Below are 22,451 nucleotides of genomic sequence, written 5' to 3'. Positions count from 1 at the left end.
ATGTTAATGTCTTGTCATTATGTTGAAAAACAGACAAACCTGGCCCTCCAGCTGCTTTTGATATCTCTGAAATCACCAATGAATCCTGCTGTCTGGCCTGGAATGCCCCCAGAGATGATGGTGGCTCACCAGTAACCAATTACATTGTGGAGATGAGACCCACAGATAAAGAAGAGTGGCAGAAACTGTCTGCTACAATCAAACAAACTGCTTTCAAAGCCTCCAAACTCATTCCCATGAAGGAGTATGTCTTTAGAGTATCTGCTGAGAACCATTATGGCATTGGGACACCTGCAGAGCATGTGCCTATTGTTGCAAAGTATTCATTTGGTAAGCATACAGCTCACTATATAATACATGTATGTATGTATGTATGTATTTATTTATTTATTTACAAAATTAATTATCTTTCTCTGTCACTCAGATACTCCTGGGGCACCAACCAGGGTTCAGCCTTCTGATATCACAAAGGATGCTGTAACTCTGACTTGGTATGAGCCTGATGAAGACGGTGGAAGCCCCATCACTGGTTACTGGGTTGAGAGGTTTGATCCGGAGACTGAGAAATGGATCAGGTGTAACAAGCTGCCAGTTAAGGACACATCGTACAGGTAGGATAATCCTTTTCATTGTGTCTGAATTTAAATGGTGACGGAAGTGCAAAACTCTAGAAAGTCTCAAATTAATGTCACCTTTTCAGGGTGAAAGGTTTGCCAACAAAGAAGAAGTACAAGTTCCGTGTTTTGGCTGAGAATCTTGCAGGACCAGGAAAGCCAAGTGCTGAGACTGACCCAGTTTTGATTAAAGACCCAATTGGTATGTTACGGTTTTATTTTTCAATGTTAAGGCAATTAAATCATTAAAATTTGAAGTCATGAATCTCAGTTGTTGTTATTTTAGATCCTCCTTGGGCTCCTGGGAAACCATTCATCAAAGACATTGCCAAGACTTCAGCAGACCTGCAGTGGACCAGACCTGAGCATGATGGTGGGGCTAAGATTGAGTCCTACATAATTGAGCTTCAAAAGAGTGGAGCTGAGGAATGGGTTCGTGTAGCTGAGGATGTGCCAACAACAGAGCATTTATTGAAGGGTCTGATGGAGATGCAGGAGTATTCTTTCCGAGTCAAAGCCGTCAATGTTGCTGGAGAGAGTGAACCCAGTGACCCAAGTGACCCTGTTGTCTGCAAAGAGAGACTCTGTGAGTGTTTACAGAAGATTCGATAAGTGATTTGTTTAATAATTATGGTCATTACAGGCAACTATTATATATATCAAGATCATATCATCATGAATGTATCTAGATATCAGTATCTACTGTAGATGTCAAAAAGCAAGACATTTAATTATATGTATACGAGTTGAAGCGTGTAATTTTTTTTTATAATGGTTTAACCAGAATATTATCATAATATCAAACCCCAATTTTTAATACATTCTCTGATTTTTATATTCAACCTGCAATGATCTGTAAACAATAATATTATTTTTGTTATTCACATTCCAACAGATCCTCCAAATGCCCCACGCTGGCTTGAGGTGGTTAACATTACTAAAATCAACTGTGACCTGAAATGGACTGAACCAGATAGTGATGGTGGCTCTCCAATTACCAACTATGTTGTTGAGAAGAGAGACGTCAGACGTAGAGCCTGGCAGGCTGTGGATACCACAGTGAAAGATACCAAGTATACTGTCACTCCACTGAATGAAGGCTCTCTTTATGTGTTCCGTGTTGCTGCTGAAAATGCAGTTGGTGTAAGCGAGTTCTGTGAACTAGAGGACTCTGTTTTGGCCAAGGACACTTTCAGTAAGTTGAACAACATCTTTATCGGTAGCTATTTTATATATTTATGTGTGTGTGTGTGTGTGTGTGTGTGTGTGTGAGAGAGAGAGAGAGAGAGAGAGAGAGAGAGAGAGAGAAAAAGAGAGAGTTTTAATTAAAATGAGTCATTTTTGTCCTTTCTAGCAACCCCTGGACCACCCTACGCTTTGACTGTTGTTGAGGTGTCCAAGAGACATGTTGACCTGAAATGGGAGCCACCCAGTAGTGATGGTGGAAGACCCATAACCAAGTATGAACATTTTTAAGTATAAAACACTTGTTGTGTAAACTTCAAATAAAATGATGTGTACGCTTGTGGTGTTCAAGGCAAAAAAAAGTCTTATGAATCATTCTTTTCATAGGTATGTTATTGAGAAGAAAGAGAAGGTAGGCACACGCTGGGTAAAGTCTGGAAAGACATCTGGCCCTGAATGCAAGTACAAGGTGACTGATGTTGATGAAGGCTCTGAGGTACAGTTCCAGGTCCGTGCTGAGAATGAAGCTGGAGTTGGTGACCCAAGTGAACCTACTGTTATCATGACCATTGAGGATCCCATAAGTATGTTAACTTAATACATAATTGCATAGCATGCAATTTACAACACTAACACTAGTGATAGTAGATTATGTACACACCATAATATGGATTGATTCATGTGGATTTTTAGGTCCACCTTCTCCTCCGCTTGAAGTCAAGATTGTTGATGCCAGCAGAGAGCACATCAACATTACATGGAAAGCTCCAGAAAAGAATGGTGGAAGTCCAGTCACAGGCTACCATGTTGAGCTGTCAGAAGCTGGAACTGAGAAGTGGATGAGGATTAATGCTCGTCCTGTCAAAGAGCTCAGGTTTAAGGCTGAGGAAGGCATCATTCCTGAGAAAAAATATGTTCTTAGAGTTCGTGCTATCAATGCTATTGGAGTCAGTGATCCCTCTGAAATTTCAGAGGGTGTCTTTGCCAAAGACCCTGACTGTAAGTACAATTCAGTTATTCATTGTGAATTAATGTATATAAGTGTCTGTGTGTGTGTGTGTATATACACTGTGTTCCAAATTATCATGCAAGTGACATCAATAGGATTTCGGTACAATAAAGAGTCAGATTTTTGTTTGCTTTGTTTTTCACATCTTTTTAGATAACTGGTATCAATCTCAGACAGGTTTGTTCAATATTTTGCCAGGTCTTCTTAGGTAAATGGAAACCCAGGTTGTTCCACATTATTAAGCAAGTCACAGTTCTCATGAAATATGGAAACAAATAATATTTTGTGAAAAGCAAATAGAGATTATTGAACTGTCAAATGATTTGTGAGTGACTTAGAGCACAGAAGATCTTGGTCAGATAAAGATTTAACTGGTATCAATCTCAGACAGGTTTGTTCAATAGTTTGCCAGGTCTTCTTAGGTACATGGAAACCCTACTTAAAGAGGTTGTTCCACATTATTAAGCAAGTCACAGTTCTCATGAAATATGGAAACAAATAATATTTTGTGAAAAGCAAATAGAGATTATTGAACTGTCAAATGATTTGTGAGTGACTTAGAGCACAGAAGATCTTGGTCAGATAAAGATTTATTAAGGAAAGCTTTTTTCAAACAAATGAACTGTATTGTAATGGCAGTGGTAAAAAAAGCCACTGCTGAGCAGCAAACAGGTGTTTAAAGCTACTGGAGTCTCAAGATCCTCTCCATGCAGACTGACAGTTGTGTGTAAATCTGCGTTTCAGTCACTTCTAACCAAACCTCACAAAGAGAAACCTGCACAGTGGCTGTAGAAACATGAAGACTTGTTTTTAAATAGTGCAGGTTTGTGCAGGTTTCTCTTTGTGAGGTTTGGTTAGCAGTGACTGAAACCCAGCTTTACACACAACTGCCAGTCTGCATGGAGAGGATCTTGAGACTCCAGTAGCTTCAAACCCCTTTTTTTTTTTGCTGCTCAGCAGTGGCTTTTTTTACAGCTGCCATTACAATACAGTTAATTTGTTTGACAGAAACTTTCCTTAATAAATCTTTATCCGACCAAGATCTTCTGTGCTCTAAGTCACTCACAAATCTTTTGACAGTTCAATAATTTCTATTTGCTTTTCGCAAAATATTGTTTGTTTTGATGCCTTTTGCAAGACATTGCATTGTTTCATACTTTTCATCTTCAGAAAGATCTTTCTTCCTCACCATATTATATATATATATATATATATATATATATATACATACATACATACATACATATTGCTCTAGTACTGATATTTAGTACATCTTTTAATATTTAAAGGTGCACCAACCATGGATCTCCAGACCCAAGACATTGTAATTGTTGAGGGTGAGAAGATGGACGTAAAAATCCCATACAGAGCAATACCAAAACCATCAATGGTCTGGAAAAAGGGTGACACTGAATTAAAGACTGAAGACAGACTGACATTGACATGTGAACTCAATCGTGTTCACCTGGAGCTTCTCAAGTGTAAACACGAAGATGCTGGCGTGTGCACTGTTACTCTTGAGAACAGTCTGGGTTCAATAACTGGCACGATCAACGTAAAAGTGATCGGTAAGAAACTGTATAGTTATATTGATTCCATTTGTCACACTTATAAAGCCTACTGCTCAAAAATACCTCAATGCCTCATATTTTCCATTAAAAGGCCTGCCTGGACAATGTAAGGACATCTCTTCCAGTGAGGTCACCAAGAACTCTTGCAAGATCTCTTGGGAGCCTCCAGAAAGTGATGGTGGTAGCCCAATCTTGCACTATGTTCTAGAGCGCAGGGAAGCTCAGAAGAAGACATTTTTGCCTGTGATGTCTGGAGACAATGTTTTAAGTTTTGTGGTCAAAGATCTTATGCTCAATGGTGAATATTATTTTAGAGTGAAGGCTGTTAACAAGATTGGTAGTGGCGAGTTTCTTGAACTCCGTAATCCTGTCATAACAGAAGAACAAAAACGTGAGTATAATTCATTTCTTAATTATTTTATTTTAGATATATTTTTATTTTCTATTATTATTATTAATTCGTTAATTACAGAACGCCCAGACCCACCAATTGAGGTTGAAGGACACAATCCCATCTCAAATTCGATCACTGTTACTTGGATGACACCACCATATGATGGTGGATGCCCAATCACAGGGTACATTCTTGAGAAAATTGAAAAAGATGGTGACAGATTTGAAAGATGCGTTCCAAATCTGGTACCTGGTTTCTCCTACACTGTCACTGGCTTGACGGAAGGAAAGGAATACCAGTTCCGTGTCCGTGCAGAGAACATTGCAGGAGCAAGTGACCCATCTCGCAGTACACCATTGATTAAGGCTGCTGATCCTGTTGGTATGTTAAAAAACAAAAGCTATTACAGTTTCATTTTAAATATGCAAACTTTTTGAACTCTTCTGTGTCAAGTAAAACATTACATATTACTGTTTTTGTTTTTTTATTCTACTTTTTTTCTAATTTAGAACCACCAAAGGTATCACTCCATGTCCGTATTGCATCTGGCCTCAGTATCAAAAAGGGCGAAGAGATTAGATTGGATGCTTACATATCTGGATCTCCCTACCCAACTGTTACATGGCTCAGAAATGATGAGAATGTGAGGCAGCCGTCAGCTAAGAAGAAATCAGAAATTGTGAAAAAGAAGAAAAAGAAGTCTGTTCAGCCTGAACCTGAAGAAGAATTCCATCCACCACTTTTAGATCGCTTGTCATTCGACCAGATCAAAAGGGGTGAAACTGCTCTGATGGTGCGTGATGCCATCAGAACAGACCATGGAATGTTCACTATTAGAGTTGAGAATCCCCATGGTGTTGCAACAGCATCGTGTGAAGTTAATGTTCTTGGTGAGTTACTTTTGGAACTACAATGAGTATCTTCCCAATCATTTATTTAATGAAAAAATGTATTAACATTTCTGCTTGTTGTAACTTACAGATAAGCCTGGCCCCCCTGCTAACTTTGGATTTGATGAGATCAGGAACACCTCTGTTGTTTGCATGTGGGATGCACCTCTTGATGATGGTGGCAGTGAGATCATCAACTACATACTGGAAAAGAAAGACAACACTACTGATGAGATTGGTTGGGTAACTGTGACCTCGACCCACAAGGGATACAATTACCCTGTAACCAAGCTTATTGAAGGAAAGGAGTACATCTTCAGAGTCACAGCTGAAAACAAGTTTGGCTGTGGACATCCATGCTACTCTGAACCACTTATTGCGAAGAATCAATTTGGTAAAATTATATTTTAGATATACTTTGAACGGTAGTTGTCTTATATTATGGTTTATTTGAAATTATTTGAAAATATTGTTTTTCAGAACCACCTGATGCTCCCAACATGCCAAGAATTGGAGAAGTCACTTACAGCACAGTTGCTCTCAGCTGGCATGAGCCAAAGGACAATGGTAGCCCTATCTTGGGCTATTGGGTTGAGAGATGTGAAGTCAACAGCAAATATTGGACCAGAGTGAACAACAATCTTCTTAATTCACTGTCAGTTAAGGCTGAGGGTCTTATGGAAGGCCTTGTTTACGTCTTCAGGGTCTGTGCTGAAAATCTTGCTGGCCCGGGAGAATTCAGTCCACCAACTGACCCTCAGACTGCAATGGATGCAATCTGTAAGTGTGAAAATTGAAAACTAAACATTAAAAATATGCATTTAAATTGGTTTAAATGTTTTTTTTTAATCAGTATAAAACTTATGGTAACACTTTAGTTTATTGAAGCAAAGGTTGTAGTTAATAATTAGTTAATAGTGAGTCCCCAAACTAAAGTGTGACCAAACTAGATTCATACTAACTAGATCCAAACGATTTTATAATTTGATTAAATGTAACAATATTTTTGCAGTGCCTCCTGGCCCTCCTGTACCAAAAATTGTTGATGTCACAAATACAACTATCGATATCAGTTGGGTACCTCCATTGTACAATGGTGGTGGAGAAATTCTTGGATATCATGTTGAGCGCTGTCTGGTTGGAGAGAAGGACTGGGTCCGTTGTACTGAGTTTAGATGCAAAGACCGCAAATACACAGTGACTGGACTGACTGAGGGAGCTGACTATTACCTTCGTGTATACGCTGTAAATGAAGCAGGTCATGGAGCACCAGGCATGACTGAACCTGTTCAGGCCAAAGAGCCAGAAGGTATGTTAAAAAACTTGTGGCACTTTCTCCTTTCTACAAACAGTGAGTGCAACAGAGGACCTAACACTCTTTAAACAATGAGCCCCGATTTAGATATGTCTCAGCATTGCTTTGCACCTATTAGATAAATTATGATCAAATTTTAAATCTGTACTTGAATTTACAGAGGCCCCAGGGGTTGAGTTTGATGTCTCTGTAAGGAATGGAGTCATCATTAGAGCTGGAGAAACATTGCGTCTCCCTGCTGTTGTTACTGGACGCCCTGTACCAGAAGTTAAGTGGACAAAAGATGATGCAGAGCCAGACAAGGAACACACAGTTATTGAGACAGAAGGAAAAAACAGCAGTTTAACCATCAAAAATGCTTTGAGAACTGACCATGGCATATACCAGATCACAGGTACCAACCTCAGCGGAACAAAGTCTGCCTCCGTTAAGGTGGATGTGATGGGTAAGTCAAATTATTTTCTTTAACGATTTTTTTTGCTATTAAAACCTGAAATGTAACCCCTCATTGGGATGTTTCCTTGTTCTTTTTTGTACAAAAGATGTCCCCGGACCAGTGGTTGATCTTAAGACAGTTCATGTGACCAAGAAAATTATTTCATTCACCTGGTCAGATCCTCTGGATAATGGTGGAAGTGACATCATGGGCTATGTTGTTGAAAGAAAAGATGCGAAAATGCACATTTACAGACAACCCTTAGAAGTTGCTGCTTGCAAATGTGACATTGTTGGTCTTCTTGATGGAGAAGAATATATGTTCCGTGTAGTCGCAAGGAACAAGTATGGGCCTGGTGCTCCTGTTGAACTTGGACCTGTTTTAGCAGTGGATCCTAAAGGTAAATAAAACTGAATAATACATTCATGAGAACAATTAATTTTATCTCATATATGAAAATACATTTGAATTATGTTCAGTTTATAATTTGCATTACTTGTTTTCATACAAAAGCAATAAACAATGTTGACTTTATTGAAATTTTAGGAGTTCCATCTGCCCCAGAGAAATTGCACTATAAGGAAAGGACCAAGAGCACTATTACTTTGACTTGGGAACCTCCTCGTAGCGATGGTGGTTCTCCAATCAGAGGCTACTATGTTGAAAAGATGAGACAAGACAGCAATGAATATGATGTTGCCAATCGCCAACTCTGCAAAGACCTCACCATCACTCTGGAAAATCTGTCTGAGAATACGATGTATGACTTCAGAGTCAAAGCTGTCAATGAGGTTGGCGATGGAGAACCATCCAAACCAATCAGTGTCAATATTCAGGATGATGAACGTATGTATCACTCCATATAACGTAAATCACTGACAACTTTTTAACAAATTTAGTTTTAGTTTTTAATTAAATTGATGCCTTACTATTTCCATTTATATTTTTCCTCTATTTTAGTGATACCAACTGTTAAGTGGTTGAAATTCTTTAAGAGTGATGCTATTATTGTCAAGAAGGGAGCAGCTATTGAAATTCCTGCTGAAATTGTTGGCCTACCCTTGCCTGCATTTGAGTGGACAAAGAATGGAGTAGTTATCGACCAACCTACTGAGACAATGACACTGGAATCAGAGGAGATTAACGGGCAAACTATCAATACCAAAATTGGTATTCCTGAAACTGTAAGAAAAGACACAGGCATTTACAAGTTAACTGCCACAAATACCCGTGGAGTAGGTCAACGCACAATCCGAGTGGATATCTTGGGTAAGACTTTAAATCATATTCAGTATTTGATTTTACTTAAGCTTTTAGAATTTTCACCAAATGGGAAGTAGTATTGGGTGTTACAAGTTAAACAGTGTTTTTTCTTGTAATTAAATTATGTCAGACGCAACTCTTTATTTTCAGCAATACTGCTACAAGATTACGTTTAAGATGCATTGAGGGGATGTTCTAACTGTGGTGTTGTTGTTTCCCTAGATCGCCCATTGCCACCAAGAAACATTGTGGTGTCTGACATCAAAGCTGAGTCCTGCTACCTTACCTGGGATGCTCCAGAGGACAATGGTGGAAGCGACCTCACTAACTACATCATTGAGAAGAGGGATGCCAGCAAAAAGAAGTCTGACTGGGAACAGTTGACATGCTGCGTCATAGACAGACGTTATGGGGTTAATATATATTATTAATACATATTACTATGAGGCAGTTCTTTTTAGAATGAGACTGATATGTGCTTTTAGGGTGCTTTCACACTTGGTTCGATTGCTTGGTCCAAACCCTAGTTCGATTGCTCCCCCCTCCCCCTGCCCCCGCTGGACTGTGTTCACATTATATTATTTGGGTCCGAACCATGGTTCGTTTGCGTCATCAAGCCAGCAGCTGTTTACCCTGTACAAACGTACCGAACTCTGACGTCAATCGAACCCGGGTGCGCACCACAAGTGCTAGTGTGAAAGCACCCTTAAATGCTCTAAATGAGTTTTAATCCCCTTCTGCAGGTGTACAAGTTGGAGGCCTATGGTACCTACCAGTTCCAGATCAAAGCTGAGAACAAGTACGGGGTCAGTGATGGTTGTGAATCAGAAAAGGTTGTACTCAAAGATCCATTTGGTCTTCCTGGGCCACCCCAGAGGCCAAGGATTATTAGTCACTCTCGCTCATCCATGTTGGTCACTTGGGATCCTCCAAAAGACAATGGTGGCTCAACCATTCAAGGCTACTGGCTTGAAAAGAGAGAGAGAGGAGCTGTATACTGGAGTCGTGTTAACAGGGCTCCAGTAACAAAACCAGCAGTGAGGGGCCTGGAATACAATGTGCTCCACCTTATTGAGGGTTCCGAGTACCAGTTCCGTGTGATGGCTCAGAATGCAGCTGGCGTTGGACCTCCAAGTGAAGCAACAGAATGTGTGTTTGCGCTTGATCCAAGAAGTAAGTAATATTTCTTATGTTGATAGGTTTATGAATTCCAGTTTCTAATGAATAAAACGTTGCATTCTTAAATGTTAATTGTAGAACCACCAAGTCAACCACCAGCACCTGAAGTAACAGACAAAACCACAAGCAGCGTGAGTCTTTCCTGGACCCCACCAGAAAAAGATGGAGGAAGTCCAATAAAGGGTTACATTGTTGAAGTTCAGGATGAAGGTTCACTTGAGTGGAGAAGGTTCAATACACCGGATAAGTTGATCCTAACCAATTCATACACTGTGTCAGGGCTTAAAGAGAATAAGAAATGCAGGTTCAGAATTGTTGCTGTCAATGCTGCTGGTGAATCTGAGCCAAGTCCCAGAACTGGCGATACCATTGTGCAAGATATTCTGGGTAAGCCTTATTTTGTGTAGATGTGTTGCAATAATATAGTAATAGTTAATACATACATGTAGAAAGGTATCTATGATTAAAGATATATGTTACTCGACATGTACACAGAGGAACCTGTCATTACCATGGAGGTCACAGCTCATGAGCTTCTCAATTGTCATGCTGGAACAACCATCAATATTCCAGCCACCATCTCTGGCAAACCTATTCCGAATGTTACATGGGACTTTGATGGAACTGCCCCAACAGAGAAAAAGAATGAGCGTCATACTTTGCCACAGGATTCAGAAGTAGGATTTTTTTTCTTCCCCAAAACACTTGGTTTGTTAAGTCCCAACAAACTTGCATTATTCAAATATTACATTTTACATTTAAACTTTGCAGATATCATCCAGTGATACAACATCAGTAGTGACAATCCCTGAATGTAAATTAAACCACTCTGGGCGATACATCATCACTGCCAACAACCAGGCTGGCACCAAAATCGTTAAAGTGCGAGTGAATGTACTTGGTAAGCAACACTATATTTAAAATACAAAACATCACAACATGAAGCAGTAGTAGCTTCATTAAAATATAAGGTTAGAAGTATGTATTATATCACATAATATCATATCTCATTATATCATGTCTCTTTTGTCTAGATTTGCCTGGATCTCCTAAAGATCTCAAAATCAGTGACATCACACGTGGAACATGTAGACTAAGCTGGAAGCTACCAGACTGTGATGGAGGTGACAGAATCAAGAGCTACTTTGTTGAGAAAAAGACTGTTGAAGGAAAGGCTTGGACAAAGGTCAACCCAGCTTGCGCAACACAGTCCTTAGTTGTGCCAGACCTCATTGAAGGGCAAGAATACTTGTTTCGTGTAAGAGCTGAGAATCGCTTTGGTTTGGGACCTCATATCACAACCATTCAGCGGACTAAAGCCAGAGATCCTATTCGTAAGTATATTTTGTAAACAAGTCTGACATTAAAAATGTTTAAATACAGTTTATCCTGATTATTCAAAACACTAAATTTTTGCAGATCCTCCTGATCCTCCCACAAGAGTCAAAATCGTTGATGTGTCCAAGGGCATTGTGACTCTGACATGGAAGGCACCAAAGAATGATGGTGGGGCACCTGTAACTCACTACAATGTTGAGCGTCTATGGTGGGATAGCAGTGGAAACCAGCAAGAGTCCTGGAGACAGTGTAACCGCCGTGATATTGATACCACCACCTTCAAAGTGGAGGATCTCCACCAGGGTGCTGAATATGAATTCCGTGTTAAGGCTGTGAATGAGGTTGGTGCCAGTAGACCATCCTCTACAGCAGGACCCATCATTATTAAGGACCAGAACAGTGCGTACAAAGCAAAACACAATAAAGGAATTCAATGAATTAGGGTTGCATGGTGTACAAATTCATCTTTCTTCCATTTCACTTTTAGGGACACCTTCTATTGAGCTTCCAGAATTCATGGAGGTTGAACAGGGTTCAGATATTCATATTGTTGCTAAGATTAAGGGCTGTCCATTTCCAACACTCACATGGCAGAAGGCTCCTCCTCACAAAAGTGAAAACAAGGTTGATGTTGAGTATGATGAGCACATCAACAAACTTGTTTCTGATGATAGCTGCACACTGCTGATCCAGCAGGGCAAACGCTCAGATACTGGCCTCTACACTCTTACTGCCAGCAACAGCCTTGGCACCGTTTCCAAGGAAATGAGGCTTAATGTTCTAGGTAAATTTCAACAACAAATTTTTTCATATGAAGAGATGTAGGTGTTGTTGTTAGAAGTAACATAATTCTTCTTTTAAACAGGGCGTCCTGGGGCTCCATCTGCACCCATCAAATTTGAGGAAATTCGTGCTGAACAGATAATGCTGTCATGGCTGCCTCCTAAGGATGATGGTGGCTCCAAAATTACAAACTACACTATTGAGAGACGTGTTGTCAACAGGAAGACTTGGATACCTGTCACTTGTGAACCCAAAGAGAGAATATTCACGGTTGACAATCTAATGCCAGGCCATGAGTACAGTTTCAGGATTAGGGCTCAAAACAAATACGGCGTTGGTGAGCCTCTTGATAGTGAACCTGAAGTAGCCAGAGATGTGTTCAGTAAGTATTCATTCACATATTTAAAGGGGTCATATGATGTTGTTAAAAAGAACATTATTTTTTGTATTTGGTGTAATGAAATCATTTGTTTTATCAGTGTTTATCTCTTTTGGAAGACTAAACAAAGTAGTTTCGCTTTCACAACAAAACACACAGCAGTCTAGAGTGAGCGGAGGCCGGCAGCTAGAGTAAGCAGTGGCGGGCGGGCTTGAGTATGGCGCGGCCGGCGGGCTTGCGGCAACCACATGTGACGACCCCGGGCTGGACTCCGCTTCGTCCACGGTGAAAGCCGATCCGGCGATCCACAGCACGAAGTTGATGTATTTCCTCAGCGACCAGCACGGATCAGCTCCAGGCATGACGAAGCAGATATCGTCCTCTTTTGGAAGGCCAAACAAAGTAGATTCGCTTTCACAACGAAACACACAGCGCCTTCACGACATGGCGGCAGCAACAATACTACAGCAAGAATAAAAGTTACGCCTTCTTTCTTTGCGTGAACATTTTTGCGGCGTTATGCAAATCTTTCCACATCGTGACGTAGACATGTGGAGGCGTGTTAGAACAAGCCGTTTTAGGTAGGTGTGGTTGACTCTTAACTTTTATAAAGAATATCTCTTTGGATTTGAGACTTTAGTCTTTGCAACTTTACAGATCTTCTTTATGCACCAAGAGCTTGTAACACTTCAAAGAGAAAGGAATAATTGAAATCGCATCATATGACCCCTTTAAAGTTTATCTAATTAGAGACATGTTGTATGTTTAGATTACATTTATTTCACTTTATAACACTGATGTTATTTTATGTCTATTTTTTAGTGCCACCTGGCCAGTGTGACAAGCCAACACTTTCCAGCGTCACAATAGACTCCATGACTGTGAATTGGGAAGAGCCAGACTCAGATGGAGGCACTCCAATTACAGGCTACTGGCTTGAGCGTAAAGAAACCACATCTAAACGCTGGAACAGAGTAACCCGTGATCCAGTCAGGCCCATGCCACTTGGTATATCACACAGAGTCACGGGGCTCATTGATGGATCTCAGTATTTGTTCCGCGTGATGGCAATAAATGCAGCAGGATGTGGACCTCCAAGTGAGCCATCTGATCCAACATTTGCTAGAGATCCAATAGGTAGGAAAACAATAGAGTGTGAGATTCAATTTCATATCATTTTTTATTAATAGAGACGCAAACTATGACAAATCCATTTTCTTGTAGCTCCTCCTTCGCCACCAACCCCGCAAGTCATGGACTGGACTAAGACTACAGCAGACTTGGAATGGATTCCACCGTTGAAGGATGGAGGTTCAAAGATAATGGGCTACCATGTTGAATACAAAGGGGAGGGCACAGAAGCATGGGTCAAGGTTTGTTTAAGATTTATGTATACACAAATTTATCTATACCCAAATATTTTAATTTCAGCAGAACATGTTCATACATTCTTTATACATTAAAAAAAATCTTCCTTCTGTTCCAGGCCAAAGACAAGGAAGTTAGAGGAACTAAATTTGTGGTCACTGGACTAAAAGAGAATGCATTTTATAAGTTTAGAGTTTTGGCATTCAATGCTGCAGGTCTGAGTGAACCAGGTGAAGTTGCTGATGCTCTTGAAATGAAGGACCGGATAAGTAAGTCTCAGTGATTCAACATTCTGCAAATTAAGTGCTATTTTATTGCTTGTGTGGAGGAAAAAAAACATAAGGATTTATTTGCAATAATAATTGAATGAAAATTTGTTTTTGCCATTTCAGTTTTGCCAGTCCTTGAGCTGGACATTTCAGTAAAGGAGAAGATGGTTATTCATGCAGGAGGTGTTATTCGTATCATCGCGTATGTGTCAGGCCAACCTTCACCTGTGATAACATGGAGCAGAGATGGGTATCCAGTCCCATCAGAAGCTGTTATTGAAACCACATCAATCAGCTGCTCCATGGTAATTAAAGATTGCACTAGGGCACAACGAGGTGTTTATACAATAACAGCCAAGAATGAGGGAGGAGAAGTGAAGAAGTCTGTTATTGTTGATGTTCTTGGTAAGTGAGAATTATCAGGCACAAATAATATACACATTACTGTGAAATAGCTACATTAGGGAAAGTACAGTTTCTTATCGTATTTTGTTACTTCAGATATCCCTGGTCCAGTGGGGGCACCATTTACAGCAGAAAACCTTACAAGTGATTCATGCAAACTGAACTGGTTTTTCCCTGATGATGATGGTGGATCTGCCATCTCCAATTACATAATTGAGAAACGTGAAGCTGATCGAAAGGCTTGGACATCTTGCTCCTATTCAGCTGGCAGACAAAATGCTATAGTAAATAATCTGGTGCTTAAAAAGGAATATTTTTTCAGAGTTGCAGCTGAAAATGCAATTGGAGTAGGTCCTTTCTGCCAAACAACATGTGAAATTGTGATTAAAGATCGTATTAGTAAGTATTTTTCTTTGTTTTTCTTTTTTTCCTGCTTTAAAAATAGCTTGAAACTATATTAAATGCAACTGTAAAATAAAATTCTGTATTGATGGTAGCTAATCATCATTTGACCTCTTTTTGACTAGATGTTCCAGACCGTCCAGAAGATCTTGAGGTGACTGCCATCACCAAAGACTATATCAGTGTGACTTGGAAGCCACCTAAGTATGATGGAGGGTCTGAAGTGATATCCTACATTCTTGAGGCTCGCATGATTGGCAAAGACAAGTTTGTCAGACTTACCAAAGAGACACTGATGGATAGGAAATACACTTACGATGGTCTTCGTGAAGGCGACACATATGAATTCCGTGTCAGGGCAGTGAATGAAGTTGGTCCAGGCAAACCATCCTTCTCCACTAAGCCAATTGCATGTAAAGATGAACTTGGTGAGTGTTTTTTTAGCTCTTCAACTGTTCTTCATTTGGTACACCACATTACACTAACTATTATTATCTAAGTGTTAATGATGTGTTTTTTTTTTCTTTTTCCCATTTTAGAGCCCCCTACAATTGAGCTGGACTTCCGTGATAAGGTTGTTGTTCGTGTTGGTGAAAGCTTTGCACTCCAGGGACGGTATACTGGAAAACCAACACCATCTGTCACCTGGTCAAGAGATGACAAAGAACTAAAATCAGATGACCACATCAAGTTCAAAAACACTACTACCACAATGTGCCTGGGTATTATTAAAGCTCAGCGTGGACACAGTGGAAAATACTGTGTGACAGTTGAAAACTGTACTGGTGCTCGTAAAGGCGTTTGTAATGTCACAGTTGCAGGTAAGTCTCATGAAACAAGACTAAAGTTTACCAAATATAATGAATATAAATAAATATTTTGGACCTTATATATGTATATTTTGTGTACTTTTAGATCGACCATTGCCTCCAGAGGGCCCAGTTGTATTTGAGGAAGTTCACAGAGATCATATGGTTATTTCCTGGAAGCCCCCTCTTGATGATGGTGGATGTGAAATTTCTAACTATATCATTGAGAAGAGAGATGTAAACAGGGACATGTGGACAACTGTAACATCTGCCACCACAAAAACCCACTGCAAAGTACCTAAACTTGTAGAGGGTCGTGAATACATCATGAGAATTAGTGCTGAGAACATGTATGGCATAAGTGACCCACTGGAATCAGAGGAGATGAAAGCTAAAGATCTATTCAGTATGTAAAAACACACAAAAAATATTGTCCATTTAAAGCTGTAAAAATTGTATGTTTTGTTCCTGATATCCTTCACCTTATTACAGGGGTACCTGAGGCACCTGAGCCACCCATTGTAAAAGACGTCTTCCATGATTCAGCACTGGTAATTTGGAACCGTCCTCGGGATGGTGGGAAGCCCATCACAAACTATATATTGGAGAGGAAGGAGCCCTCAGCTAAGAGATGGTCTCGTGCAACCAGAGATCCAATCTACCCTGCTACACAGTATAGGGTACAAGATCTCGTTGAAGGCTGTGAATATGAATTCCGTGTAATGGCAGAGAATGAAATTGGCACTGGAGATCCTAGCCTTCCCAGTAAACCTATTCTTGCTAAGGATCCCACTGGTAAGCTTTAATGATTTGATGGTTTCTTTTTCTTAATGCATATCAAGAAATAGTACATTTGATAATTCTTTATTCACTTATTCTTTAATAGTTAAGCCAAGCCCGCCTGTTTTGCCTGAAGCTGTTGACAAGACTAAAGATTCTGTAAGTCTCTCATGGCGTGTTCCTCGCCATGATGGTAAAGGAAAAATATTTGGTTACTTGATTGAGTATCAGAAGCCCGGTGCAATCGAATGGATCCAGGCAAATGAAACTCCTGAATCATGCCCAGACACCAAGTTCGTTGTGACAAATCTATCAGAAGGTGGAGAGTTTCTATTCAGAATTATGGCTGTGAATGCAGCTGGAAAATCTGAGCCTGCTTATGTCAAGGAACCAGTGAAGGTTCATGACAGACTTGGTAATTTCTTCCTTTTTCTTTACATATTTAGAAAACAGTAGTGTTGAAAGGTAGCTGTTGTTTTATAATTAAACTTATTTAACTGAAGGTATGTTATTTACATATTGGAAGGTGAAATAATATTAGTAATTCATATCCTTCTAATCTCAATTCTCATGCAGAGGAGCCAGAGTTGCTGTTAGATGCCAATATGGCACGTGACCACCTTGCCATGGTTGGGACAGACATCACACTTAGTGCCAAATTTAAGGGCATGCCAATTCCCACTGTCTCTTGGAAAAAGAATGATGGTGAAGTTCCTGCTCATTGTCTTATTGAGGTCACAGCAAGTGGAAGCAAACTTCACATTAAGAAGTGTACCCGTGCTGACTGTGGCAATTATACCATCACTGTTCAAAATGCAGCTGGAACGAAATCTGCTACTTGCACTGTTCTTGCTCTTGGTATGAATGTTTTAAGAACAACACTTAACAGTAAACACATTGTCTATAATCAACTAGTTATCTACATAAATAAATATATTTATATTTATTTTTTATTTAGATAAACCTGGACCACCAAGGAATTTTAAAATCTCTGAAGTCACAAGTGAGTCAGCTTACCTGACATGGCAAAAGCCAGAAGATGATGGTGGTGCCGTAATCTCCCACTATGTTGTGCAAAAGAAAGATGTAGCAGCTGAGAACTGGGTTCCAGTTTGTGCTGCATCTAAAAAGCTTAGCCTTATGGCTCAATATCTGATTGAGGGAATTCAGTATCTCTTCAGAGTTGCAGCTGAGAATCAATTTGGCAGGAGTGCATTTGTTGAAACCACCAAGCCCATCAAGGCAGTTGATCCACTTTGTAAGTATTAAATATAATGATACTTTTAAAAGCTTAACTATTTTATACCAATTTGTTAGATTAATTTGTATATTTTTACCTAAAGATCCTCCTGGTCCACCCAAGAATCTGCATCATGTGAATGCAGACAAAACTGAAGTATGGCTTCAGTGGGAGTGGCCTGATCGCACAGGTGGAAGTGAGATCACCGGATTCATTGTTGAGCATCAAGAAGAAGGTTCCACTGACTGGGTGACCTTCAAGACCGTCAGCAATCCTCAGTGCCATGTTACTGGACTTGTGGAGGGCAAAACATACAGATTCCGTGTAAAATCACAAAATGCAATTGGCATTAGCCGACCAGACACCAGTGTGCCAATTACTTGCCAGGAAAAAACCTGTAAGGCTTACACATTATATTATATTATATTATTATATAAAAAATGACTGACAACATATTACATTTTATTATGCTCAGTGTTAATTAAAATATTCTTTTTCAGTGGCTCCAACTATTGAAGTTGATGTCAAGCTTATTGAGGGTCTTGTTGTGAAAGCTGGCAGTACAATCATCCTCCCAGCGGTCATGCAAGGAATTCCAACTCCAACAGCCAAGTGGCAAAGTGAAGGAAATGAGCTTAAAACTGAGGGCAAATTTAAGGTCGTTACTGAAGGAAATTCAACTGTCTTGACTATTAGTGAATGTGTCAGAACTGACAGCGGAGAGTATGGTCTTACTGTGGCAAACCCTGCTGGAAGCAAGTCTGTTGCTCTACATGTTACAGTCCTTGATGTTCCATCTGCTCCAGTTGGTCCCGTAAATATCCTTGAGGTTACCCCTGATCATATGATAATCCAGTGGCGTGCACCAAAAGATGATGGTGGCACACCTATGATGAACTATATTGTAGAGAAGAAGGATGTCAAGAAGCCTTGGGAGCCGTGGTCAGTTGTGAGTTCTGGAAGCACAAGCACAAAGGCCAAAGTCCCACGTTTAGAGAAGGGACGTGAATATATTGTACGTGTACGTGCTGAGAATAAAATTGGCATTGGTGCTGGACTTGAAAGTCCTCCCACTATTGCCAAGCATATGTTTGATCCACCAGGTCCTCCTGGACAACCAACATGTTCTGACATAACAGAAAATGCTGTAACAGTGTCATGGACTGAACCAGAAACTGATGGTGGAAGCCCTGTGAGTGGCTACATTGTTGAGCGCAGGGAGATGACTGGTAAATGGATTCGTGTCAATAAAACACCAGTCTTGGATGTAAGATACAGGGTATGTGGTTTGTTTGAGGGCAATAGCTATGAATTCAGAATCTTTGCTGAAAATGTTGCTGGTGTAAGTGAGCCTTCATATCCATCAGACCCAATGAAAGCTAAACGTCCAATTACTCCTCCGGGGCCTCCAAGTAACATTAAGCTGAAGGACTGGAGCAAGTCATATGCAGATTTGGTATGGACCAAACCTTCCAGAGATGGTGGCAGCCCCATCCAAGGCTATGTTATTGAATGCCAGAAAGCAGGTTCTGCACAGTGGGATAAAATAAACAAGGATCTAATCAAGTTTTGTGCGTTTAGAGTGCCTGGACTTAGTGAAGGCACAGAGTACAGATTTCGTATTAGAGCCTCAAACAAGGTTGGAGATGGTGAGCCAAGAGAACTTACAGAAACTGTGCTTGCCAAAGACATTCTTGTTCCCCCTGATGTAACTGTTGATGTTGCTTGCCGTGACCTCCTAACAGTTAGAGCAGGGCAAATCATCAACCTTGTAACCCGTGTTAAGGGTAGACCTGACCCTGAAATCACTTGGACTAAAGATGCAAGAGTTTTAGGGAGAGATAAACGCACTGAGATGAACAATAACTTCCCTCTTGTTGAGCTGGTAATTCAGGAAGCTGTTAGAGCTGATTATGGAAAATATGCAATTCAAGCAAAGAATAGCAGTGGTCAAGCACAAGCTACAATTATTGTCAATGTACTTGATATTCCAGGAGCCTGTCAGAATTTGAAGGTTGCTTATGTGATTAAAGACTATTGTATGGTTTCTTGGGAAAATCCAGAGGATAACGGTGGCACTGAAATTACTAATTATATAATTGAGTGCAGACAACCAAGTCAAAGAAGATGGACAGTTGTTTCTTCTGACTGCACCAAACGACTTTTCAAAGCTCCACTTGTTGAGAATTGTGAATATTTCTTCCGTGTGAGTGCAGAGAATAAAATTGGAGCTGGTCCACTAACAGAAACAAAAGCACCAGTCCTAGCTGTTGATCCAGTTGAGAAACCTGGTGAGCCAGAGAACTTCCAAATCGCTGAAATCGGCAAGACATTTGTCTTTCTCAAGTGGAAGAAACCAGAATACGATGGTGGTAGTCGTAACCTTGCTTACCATATTGAAAAGAAGCCTAAAGAAGCAGATGAATGGGAACGATTACACAAAGGTGCTATAAAGGAAACCTATTTCATGGCTGACAGATGCATTGAGAACCAAATTTATCAATTTAGAGTTCAAACAAAGAATGAGGGAGGAGAGAGTAACTGGGTGACAACAGCTGAAGTTCTTGTAAAGGAGGAACTTGTACAGCCAGAGCTCAAAGTCAAATTGGTGGGTGTTCTTGTTGTTAAAGCTGGAGATGCCGTTCCAATTGAGGCAGAGCTTATAGGTAAACCACAGCCTGATGTAAAATGGTCTAAAGAAGGTGACACTGCAGATATCACCAAAAGCCCAAGGGTACAAGTTGAAACTGGCACTAACTTCACAAAATTCCTGCTCACAAATTCAAGACGTGGAGATACGGGAAAATACATAATTACTGCAACAAATACTGGTGGAACCTGCTCTGCTGAGGCCAAGGTGAATGTTCTTGACAGACCAGGTCCTATTAGAGACCTGAAAGTGTCAGACATTTCTGTGGACAGATGTAAGCTTACATGGGAGATACCAGAAGATGATGGTGGTTGTGAGATCTATAATTACATCATAGAAAAATGTGAGACAAAGAGAGGGGTATGGTCAGTTCATTCAGCAGCTATTATTACCAATTCAGCTAAAGTTACTCGCCTTATCGAAGGAAATGAATACATCTTCCGTGTGAGAGCTGAGAACAAGATGGGTGCTGGCCCTGCTGTTGAAACTGAGTCCATTGTTGCAAGAACCCAATTCAGCAGACCAGGTGCACCTGATGCACCAGAGGTTACCAAAATTACAAAAGATGAAATGGTTGTTATGTGGTGCTCTCCTGATAATGATGGCGGAAAACCTATAACTGGTTATATTCTTGAGAAAAAAGAAGAGCATGCCATTCGGTGGGCCCCTGTTGTTAAGTCCCCAATTACAGGGACACAGATGACTGTTACAGGTTTACTGCCTAATCATGAATACCAGTTCCGTGTCAGGGCTGAAAATGAAATTGGAGTTGGAGATGCAAGCAAGCCATCCAGATCATTAACTGCAAGAGATCCAGTTGGTATGTCCAATTACAGTAAAATAATTGATAAAATGTTTGTTTGTATTTACAGCAAAATTTATTTTTAAATTTGCAGAGCCTCCTGGTCCTGTTAGTAACTTAAAGGTGGCTGACAGCTCAAAGACATCAATTACTCTGGCATGGACAAAGCCTACATATGATGGAGGTGCTCCTCTTATTGGATACGTCGTCGAGCTAAGAGTCAAGGGAACAGGCAAGAAGGGAGATGAAGGCTGGAAAAGGTGCAATGTTGCTGCCCAGTTGATCGGAACAGAATTCACAGTCTCAAGCCTGAATGAAAAGCTTGAATATGAATTCCGTGTTTCTGCACAAAATCAGGTTGGCTTGAGTCAGCCAACTAATCTTGAGGAAGCTGTGACACCAAGAGAAGTCTTGGGTGAGTTTCCATAGACTACTTTTAAACTTTATCAGCAACATTCCTTCCTAATTCCTTGTGATTTATCAATTTTTTTTTTCACAAACTTCAGAGGCCCCTGAGATCGATTTGGATGCAGAACTGAAGAAAGGTGTGACTGTTAGAGCTGGCTGCCCAATTAGATTAGTTGCCACAATCAGAGGCAGACCCGCTCCCAGGGTCTTATGGAGGAGAATGGGAAAAGATAATGTTGTTCAGAAGGGCCATGTTGATCTCATTGACACTATGACATTTCTTGTTATCTCTGAATCTACTCGTGATGATTCAGGCAAATATTCATTGACTGTATCCAGTCCAGCTGGAGAGAAGGCAGTGTTTGTGAATGTCAATGTACTTGGTAAGTAAAAAAAAAAAAACAAGCTCCCATTTTTTTAACTGTTTCAGTCACATGATTTTTTCTGCTCATCTGCCATATTTTTAAATATGTCAAATGAATGGAAAAAAAATCACACGGCTGAAACAAATTAAAATATATTAATGTATGAAAATACATAAATTATCTAACTTTTTAATCAAATATATATAAATGTATATTTTTATTTTCAAAACAGATACACCTGGACCTGTTGTTGGTCTTGAGGTTGCTGACATCACAATGTCATCTTGCAACCTCACATGGTCTCCACCTGAAAATGATGGTGGCAGTAACATCACTCATTACATTGTTGAAAAACGAGAAATTGATCGCAAGACTTGGGCAACAGTGAAAGCTAATGTTGATAACACCACATTTAAAGTTACCAATCTCGCCCCAGGAACAGAGTATTACTTAAGGGTCGTTGCTGTAAATGAGTATGGTCCTGGGGTCCCAAGGGCTACAGCAAAATCCTATCTGGCCTCTGATCCTATCAGTAAGTGTATTCTTAGAACAATTTTAAAGGCTTTTAGAATTCTTGTTAAAAGGGTATTACTATAA

General features: G+C 40.1%; 1 protein-coding gene across 1 annotated transcript in view; it reads left to right on the top strand.

The window, feature by feature from the left end:
* The window catches only part of LOC107698997 (titin-like), a 137,585-nt gene that overhangs the window by 65,140 nt on the left and 49,994 nt on the right, over positions 1-22,451 (top strand). Inside the window, 45 exon segments of the mRNA XM_016500136.1 lie at positions 34-330; positions 425-611; positions 701-816; positions 901-1,200; positions 1,510-1,809; positions 1,969-2,074; positions 2,187-2,383; positions 2,493-2,798; positions 4,098-4,376; positions 4,471-4,770; positions 4,852-5,154; positions 5,283-5,663; positions 5,755-6,057; positions 6,144-6,443; positions 6,676-6,972; positions 7,139-7,423; positions 7,521-7,814; positions 7,961-8,260; positions 8,375-8,683; positions 8,900-9,090; positions 9,421-9,850; positions 9,935-10,243; positions 10,352-10,533; positions 10,628-10,757; positions 10,891-11,190; positions 11,276-11,593; positions 11,682-11,978; positions 12,060-12,359; positions 13,179-13,493; positions 13,581-13,729; positions 13,843-13,993; positions 14,117-14,398; positions 14,495-14,797; positions 14,926-15,228; positions 15,340-15,621; positions 15,716-16,015; positions 16,102-16,404; positions 16,496-16,804; positions 16,966-17,247; positions 17,348-17,647; positions 17,733-18,026; positions 18,130-21,099; positions 21,176-21,496; positions 21,588-21,872; positions 22,087-22,386. Of these exon segments, the coding sequence (XP_016355622.1) occupies positions 34-330; positions 425-611; positions 701-816; positions 901-1,200; positions 1,510-1,809; positions 1,969-2,074; positions 2,187-2,383; positions 2,493-2,798; positions 4,098-4,376; positions 4,471-4,770; positions 4,852-5,154; positions 5,283-5,663; positions 5,755-6,057; positions 6,144-6,443; positions 6,676-6,972; positions 7,139-7,423; positions 7,521-7,814; positions 7,961-8,260; positions 8,375-8,683; positions 8,900-9,090; positions 9,421-9,850; positions 9,935-10,243; positions 10,352-10,533; positions 10,628-10,757; positions 10,891-11,190; positions 11,276-11,593; positions 11,682-11,978; positions 12,060-12,359; positions 13,179-13,493; positions 13,581-13,729; positions 13,843-13,993; positions 14,117-14,398; positions 14,495-14,797; positions 14,926-15,228; positions 15,340-15,621; positions 15,716-16,015; positions 16,102-16,404; positions 16,496-16,804; positions 16,966-17,247; positions 17,348-17,647; positions 17,733-18,026; positions 18,130-21,099; positions 21,176-21,496; positions 21,588-21,872; positions 22,087-22,386 (15,066 nt within the window).

This window comes from Sinocyclocheilus anshuiensis, unplaced genomic scaffold, assembly GCF_001515605.1.
Source record: "Sinocyclocheilus anshuiensis isolate Anshui unplaced genomic scaffold, SAMN03320099.WGS_v1.1 scaffold18, whole genome shotgun sequence".
NCBI classification, from domain to species: domain Eukaryota; kingdom Metazoa; phylum Chordata; class Actinopteri; order Cypriniformes; family Cyprinidae; genus Sinocyclocheilus; species Sinocyclocheilus anshuiensis.
This window is presented reverse-complemented; position numbering and strand designations above follow the sequence as displayed.